The sequence below is a fragment of the Triticum urartu genome, chromosome 2 (genome assembly GCF_003073215.2).
Source record: "Triticum urartu cultivar G1812 chromosome 2, Tu2.1, whole genome shotgun sequence".
NCBI lineage: Eukaryota > Viridiplantae > Streptophyta > Magnoliopsida > Poales > Poaceae > Triticum > Triticum urartu.
This window is the reverse complement of record NC_053023.1, coordinates 26,626,529-26,634,230: the sequence shown is the minus strand read 5'-3', so window position 1 is coordinate 26,634,230 and position 7,702 is coordinate 26,626,529. Positions and strand designations below refer to the sequence as shown.

General features: G+C 41.8%; 1 protein-coding gene across 1 annotated transcript; it reads right to left on the bottom strand.

Moving 5' to 3' along the window:
• Window positions 1–1,420: 1,420 nt before the first annotated feature.
• Window positions 1,421–6,537, bottom strand: LOC125535317. Its single transcript, XM_048698372.1, has 7 exons — window positions 6,073–6,537; window positions 4,728–5,350; window positions 3,358–4,550; window positions 3,201–3,276; window positions 2,807–3,108; window positions 2,141–2,239; window positions 1,421–2,035 (listed from the first exon to the last, which is right to left on the bottom strand). Exons 2-7 carry the CDS (start codon window positions 5,272–5,274, stop codon window positions 1,883–1,885), a joined length of 2,370 nt encoding a protein of 789 aa, XP_048554329.1. The 5' UTR covers window positions 5,275–5,350; window positions 6,073–6,537; the 3' UTR covers window positions 1,421–1,882.
• Between the last annotated feature and the right edge of the window lie 1,165 nt (window positions 6,538–7,702).

The following is a 7,702-nucleotide window of genomic DNA, read 5'->3' as shown; positions in this document are numbered from 1 at the left end:
AGCATTGAAGTGTTGAAGACAAAAGGAGCTTGACTCCTTGGCTTTTCAACACTTTTTTTCTTGACCGGACCGTTTTTCATTTACTTGTTCACCCACTTCACACGATAGGAGTGTGCTACTCATACACTGAGATATTGGCAAAGGAAAAAAAAGGCAACAAACTTGTAATAAGCAATCATGCAACAAATTCATATAATGACTACACAGTTTGTGTGTGGCTTCACCACTGCCTACATAGGATGAATTCAAAAGCAAGAGTTGTAGGTACACCAAGTCATATATATCGTCTGCAAGAAAATGAATGTGACTGTGGCAACTTGTATCGGTTTTTGCAGAATGAATTAAAAGTTTCATTCCCATCAAAAAATAAAGAATGAAAAGTATCGTCTTTAAGCGCAACACATGGAAATACGACCACTGAACCCTAGTTTGGCAGGCTGGGTTGGCCAGGAATTCCAGAGATCGTCATCTTCTCCAAACCCAAAAGTACCCACATTATTTCATACACCTAGCTGACCTGGGCGACGAATAATGCAAAGAGCGAACCAGATTTGAGCCGGCCCATTAGCTAGCTCGGTGCTATATCAATCCTGGTTTTTGTAACCTGGAAGGTCTTGTTCAGCTTTTTACTGGTTTTGGGAACCTTTTAGAAGGTTTTAATCTATTTGTTCTATTTTATGTTGTTTCCTTCAAAAAAAAATTATTTTTCTCTATTTTTTGCAAAAAAAATGTTCCTGAAATTTAAAGTTTTTCACATTTCAAGAACTTTGTTGATTTTTTTAGAACTGTTCGTGTTTCTCGAATTTTGTTCTCATTATTTCAATATGTAAGAAATGTTTGGGATTTTCAAATTTTGGTCGACTTTTTAAGTGTATAAAGGATCACTTTTCATATAAATATTCATCTTAATAATTTTAAAAATTCCAAAAAAATATTCGTATTTTCAATAAAAATTAATCCCATTTTTATTATTAAATAAATGTTTTCCGATTTTCAAACAAAATGGTTTTAGGAAACGTGTCTCTAAGAAAATTCAAAAGAAATTTAGGATTTCAGAAAATGTTCTCGATTTTTTAAAAAAATATTTGTTTTCTATAGGACCAGAATAGAAAAACTAATTAAACCAACAAAACAGAGCAAATGTTTAAAACCAATAAAACGACAGGGGGGAATGGCAGTACGTTATTTTTCTTGTACCGTGGCCTGAAATGGGCCGGCCCAGTCGGACCTCCCTGCTCAGAAAAAAAAAGATTTCGTCCCCGATTCTACTGTAGCCTCCAGTGGGGCGTGCGGTAAATTTTGGCAGATGTTGCTTTGATCCCTGCCAATCACAGTAGACACATCAGTGTAGTCCAACTGGCAGTCTGCACAACCCTTAGGCTATGGATATACACATATGTACACCTGACAACTTCTGTCATAAAAAGAAGAAATGGTAATTCATAAACTGATCGAACTGAAATGTCATGGGTGACTACACCGACTCATCTAGCTAGATACAGTAGAACAGATTTAGTCATGGCTAAACCAGAGGAATCCACAAGCCCACATCGAGAAACAATCAGTTGTACAATCAAATCAACCGCAACATCAAATTGCAGCAAGTTGATTCTTGTCTAGAAACTACAACAAGTGGCATTCTGATGGAACAGTTTCAGAAGCCACTTCACATGCACTCTAAGCATCTAAACATACACTGCTAGAAGAAAAACAAGTATAGACACAATGACAGACATCAGCATTCCCCCGTTACTTGGTTCCCAACTCTAGGGCCATCCATCTCTCTCTGAACAAAAAAACCAGGGCCATCTTGTTTGATTCTTCATTATCAAAATCAACTTACTATGAAAGAATTGCCTGACGCTATCAGTCCAAATAATGTTCATAACTCGCCCTGGCATGCGGAAGGAGAGGTCTGTCCATCACTAAACACCTTAACAGAGCAGAGCGTTCCTCCAGCTTCATCCGCGAACGTTATCTTCCTACGTTTCCTCGGCACTTGTGGATGTGGAACAGCCTTCTTTCCCTCCAGCGTCTATAATTAGGATTTTAGTAGTGGTGAGCGGTGACACAAATGCAAGCTGAGAGTTCAGAGAACACTGCAGTACTATTAAACAAGCTTAAAAGCAGGAATACCAACCAATATTTTGCAAAAGCGGTTGCAATCCTTGTTCATTATAGACAACCATTTCCTTGTAGTTCTCTCGACATCTAATGCATCCTTGGATGCTGCTCTCATCTGTGAATGATAATCATAAGATATCAGTCAAGTATCTGACCAGATTGCTGTGAACTTCAAACAGCTCCTAATTCATGATCTGACAATATCTTAAGCTCTGGTAAGCCTAAACAAGTCCCGCCTAATTCCAAGGAAAGAAGGTAGACTTGCACTAATTAATGCACAGACAGGACAAAGCACATTTAAGTACACCAATAATTAATAAGGCATGTGATATTTTCAGTCCCAACAGATGGTTTACATCACAACCGCAAATGTAAATCAATAGTAATTCTGCTGTACAACAAGAAACTAACTTTGAACAAATCATAGCATCATAGTACTAGTAATGGAAGGAGCTTTAGCTTTATATTATGTGATATAAATAGAAGCAACTAACAGAAACAAAATTAGAGAAACGCAGAAAGACAAATCTGAAATGCAACTTTTTGTGCTCCAAAGCCAATATATGATTTAACTTCATTGAGCAACAATATTATCTACTTATTTTGTTGGATCATCAGTCGGTTGCACAGCAGTAAAATCAAATGAGTTCACAAGTATCTAGTACAATTAATAATGTCTCACCTCGGCAGTGTTAAAACTGGGAAGCAAAGAATGTGATTCCGATGACAAATTTGCGTCCACTAAACTTCTCATGTGCTTCAAGCTCCTGATAAGATTTGCTGCAATGTTCTCTATATCATGCATCTGCCTTTGTGAAAACTCAACAGCTTTCTCAGTGTCCAAAAGAACAGATGGACTTGTCATCTGAGGAGATGGAGATTCTGTTGACTTGACATCTCCTTTGCTTGTGGAGATAGAAGTTCTGCTCTTAAGTTTGCTGTCTGTGGTTAACATAGATTGGTCTTCAAGATTAATCTTTCTCTCTGAAAACAGCAATGGTAACATGAACAATAAGAAATACTATAAAATTAACTACTCTGCTAAAAAAACACTGCAGATAGCATAGATTGCTTACTCGTCCTTTGGACTCCACACAAATCGATATCAGCCCAAGCATTGCAAAACTTCTCCTGACAAGCTGGCGACATAGTCTGAAAAAAAAGGGTAGTGTAAAAGATGAGAAACTCGTTCACAACTATTCTTTGAAACATGATTAAAAGAGCTCTGCAGACCTTTCTCTTGGACAACAGTTTTTTTGGAGTATGAACTTCAATTGATCCTTCATCAATGGAAAAATCAGACGCCCTAGTTTGCCCATGAGTTCCCAGGCAGGATGGAGTTGAAATTGAAGCTTCAGCAGAAATTTCCTGTGTTTCTTCAAGATTAGAGGAGCTATCTGATATTGCACATCCAGTTTTGCCCATGTTAACACAAGCCTGGGATAACTCTTGTTGAACAACATATGCTTCTCTTGATTCTTGATCATTAACAGATCTACAAATGTCAACATTCATTGTACCACTTAGCTGATTCATATCCTTTGATGACTCATCCATGTTGGCGAGTAAGATGTGACCATCATGTGAAACATCTGCTACAGTTGGTGGGCTCAGAACCACAACAGTATCTGGAACTACAACAGAAGTTTTTGTTTCAAAACAATTCCGCTGCACATGATTATTCAGAGCATCATAAACTATATTTTCTAGCCGCCCATCTTGGGCGTCAAAATGGGCAGTATGAGCCAAATCAAGAGTTTTGTCATAAGCGAAATTGTAGCCTGTGGCTGCTTGCTCAACATTCATATGCAGTAATATATCCTTTGTTTTCACATCATGGCAGACCAGTGAATCTGATTGACCCTCCACCGGCATCTGCACAACCTCCTCAAGTGAAGTACAAATCTTGTCTGTGCTTCCACATGAATCAGGTTGCATGACTACCAATGTGCGCCTCATATATGTTTTAAACTCATAAATTGGAGAAGACTCTTCCACAGGTTTTATGCTTTCTGATGTATTGACTTGAACAACTTCTGGATACCTGTATTCATTGTTATCTGTCTGATCTTCACAAGAACGATTAACAGAAGACAACAGAAGTTCATTCCCAGCAGAAGACTTATTCACATCTGAATTACTTGTATCATCCAATGATTTATGATGGTTGCACACTTCATCAATGGGATCAAGTGAAGAAAAATTGTGATCCATCTTTTTTTGTTCCACATTGTCATGCAAATGCACTTCAGCGTCAGAAACATCCTGTTCAATTGCTTGGGTGATGGAACCAGGCTGCTGTCCACATCCATTATCTTCTATGGGAAACTGATGCAGCACAACAGATAAATGGTCACGGGTGTGAAACACTGTATTTTCCATTTCGGCACAGCAGATGTCCTCCCCAGGTATTTCTTCATTATGTTCTGCCAGTACAGAAAAAAAAAATGTAAGTTTTGATGCAAAAAGGATCCTCAAAAAGGTTTGCTTCAAGAAAAAAGTAATGGCTGAAAGACAGAAGTCATGTGGATTGATCTTCGATATTGAGATAACAAAGAACTGGAATATAAGGATTTTATTTTTGCTTGGGTAACAATACCCACCAATGGCAATTGTGCAGTGCTCTTGATCTACAGCTCTTGTTTCAAGCTTCACTGTCACTGGGTCATGGAGTGTTGACTCAAATAGGAAAGTTTGCACAGGACTGACTTCATCGCCCTTTGGCGATGTATCAACTGGTTTTGTAGCATGTGGAGAAGATGATGCATCCATCTTTCTGTTTGCTTTACAAGGTGGTATCTTTCCTTTGTTCTGTTTCAAAGCAATAAGAGGCTCATCAAGATCAACTTCCACATCTGATCTTTCATCCCCAAAATCCCCACACTGAGATTGATTCTTGGTGCCAGATTCTTCAGAAATAGTTTTTGGAGCCTTCTTATTCTTAGGTTTACGCCGAGCTCTGAGATCCTTGAGTTCTGAGGGTGAAGTTAAGGCAAATTCTTCAGAATCAATCATCTCGGTCTTGACAGGCTTTAAACTGGTGAAATCCACTTCGTAACTGTCGCTGTATATATCACTTAATACACGGGTCTTCTTGAATTTTGCAGGTCTTCTGAGGGTCGAATCTATTCTGTTAACCACGCAAGACATCGTGGCTAAATGACAGTCAACTGATTGAGCGCCTTATCTGTAGCAAAATCTATTCAGGGAAGCAATAAAAGGACCCCTGTAGACATTTAAAAAATAGGTGTTATAATCAAGTAAATGGTGCAGATAAGCATCAATATCTTCACTAGAAATGAAGCCATCTTTCAGAAACAGACACCATATTATAATATGGGATCCCTATATTCATGAAAGCATCTTCGAAGAATCACAATATGTGGCATTGCAATTAACTCGTGTATTCTTCATAACAGAGCAGAAGAAGAAAAAAGAGCTTGACACAAGATTAAAAAACAGAGCATATATATATATATATATATATATATATATATATATATATATATATAAGTGAAATCTTTTAATAAACAACTGTGCTTCCAGTAGGGGGGATGGATGAAGAACATTGAACAGGCAATTTGTATAGAGACGGAAAAAAATTGCAGCCTTTTACTGACGAAAATCACATCCCTGTGGTCGTCAAGAGAGAAAACCCTCAAATTTGTCATCAATCTTCAAGTACGATATAATCAGTAATAAAATTAATAACGAATCCCTCAACAAGCCCTGGCTCAGAGCTAAGAACTGCGCCTCCAGCGCCTGCTGTCAGTCTATAACCCTCTCATCGGCCTAGAACGCTACTAGCTCACAAAAATTACAGCTTTACAAGAGTCCTGGCCATGGCAGATTCAACACAACCCACACACAGATCTGCTACGTAGTATTCATTTCATCAGCTCGGATACCAGATGCGAAAATAAACACAGATCTAGACCCTGCAGGTACCTGAAGCCGCCCCAGCCCCTGGTAAATCGAGGAAAAGCCGCGGGAAGGTCGGTGTCGAACTCAAAGAGGGCGACCGGCCGCTCCGTCCGGGGAGGCGCTGACCTTGAGGTTGAGGACGGAGGGGCTGAAGAAGGACGGAGGGAGCGGCGGCGGCGAGCCCTGAAGCCGCCCTAGCCCCGGGTAAATCGAGGAAGAGCCGCGGCACGGCCGGCGTCGAACTCGAAGAGGGCGACCGCCCGCTCCGTCCGGGGAGGCGCCGGCCTTGAGGAGGGAGGGAAGGAGCGGCGGCGGCGGCGGGCGGGCAGAGATCTCGGTGCCGGAAGTGGAACCCTACTCTGCTTCTCGACTGTGGATATCGGCGTATGTATGAGGAGCGTGGAGAGGGGGAGGCGGCTTGGCGCGAAGGAGGGAAAGTTGGCGCCACGGTTGGCGTTGGTTGGCGGGAAGGGGAGCGAGATTTTGGGGTTGTAGCGGGACCAGTGTTTGGGCTTTGGACTCGACTTTGGATCCGGGACAACGAGAGGACGAGGAGAGACGCGGCGTGGAGAACGACGGTATCTTCAAGTCGATCAACTTTACAAGAACATCCTTATGAAGATTAATAATTACAGATAGATCATTGGAGAATATATTTTTTGCGGGTAAAGATCATTGGAGAAACCGACGACGGCTCCCTCCTAGGCTGGCCGGCATCGCGCCGTGAGAAAAATTCAATGGGCCCTCTGGATCTCCGAGACACCACCGCGGTAAGGGAAACGGTTTTGACGCAACGTATGAAAGCCGTCGGTCGGAGCCAGAAGACGTCGACAACAACCACGAGAAGAATGCGACAAAGAGTATTGGACGACCACCCCAGATCTGGCCTGGCGGTTTCAGTGAGATCTAACCTCACGGGCTCCCTAGTGATGCAGAAAACAGGTTGAACATCACCAGTCAAGTCGGAGAAGCAGAACGAGGCCCACGAAACGACGTCGTCTGCTCAGCCAAAAGGCTTCGAAGTAGCCGCGTGACACGAAAACACAACCAGGTCCACCACTCCAGAAAAGCAGTGACCGAACAATCTCATACCCTCCTCTGCGATGTCGACGAGACCACCACCGACTAAGTGTACGAGGAGTTGGGAAAACTTTATTCTTAATCCACACGGCGCCGCCATCATCACTGCAATCTCATACTCTAGCCCTGAGAGAGTCTAACTACAACACGCACCACATATCATGGTCCCCCGTCCCACATTGGGAACGGGGCCCGCAACCACCACAAACGGAGTCGATGGTGGCACGGGCAAGGAGGGTGATGTGTTTACCCAGTTCATCAATTTGGAAATTGTTTGTCTTTTTTGAAGTTCACTCGGGATGATTGATTCTCCGGATAGAATTGCTGACCAATCAAAATCACAACAACCAAGCCGAGCTCCCATCTAGCTAAAACACGGGAATAGCAGTAGCTAGCAGCCTAGCGAAGAGGGAGTAACAAGCATATAACCACCACGACTGCAACATCATTAGCAATATAACACCATTTTTTGGCGAAAAACACCGCACACGACGTTAATTTTTCATATAAAACATTGACCGAGCGATAAACGCATTTCGGACACGATCATGACAATCTGGGCCCGCCTGACGTG

Bases quoted from the DNA above. Each gene is read 5' to 3' on its own strand.
- LOC125535317 (XM_048698372.1), bottom strand. From the start codon at position 5,274: ATGTCTTGCGTGGTTAACAGAATAGATTCGACCCTCAGAAGACCTGCA. The intron at 2,240-2,806 runs GTGAGACATTAT...TATCATTCACAG, and splicing joins CCAGTTTTAACACTGCCGAG to ATGAGAGCAGCATCCAAGGA. The intron at 2,036-2,140 runs GTTGGTATTCCT...TCCTAATTATAG, and splicing joins ACCGCTTTTGCAAAATATTG to ACGCTGGAGGGAAAGAAGGC.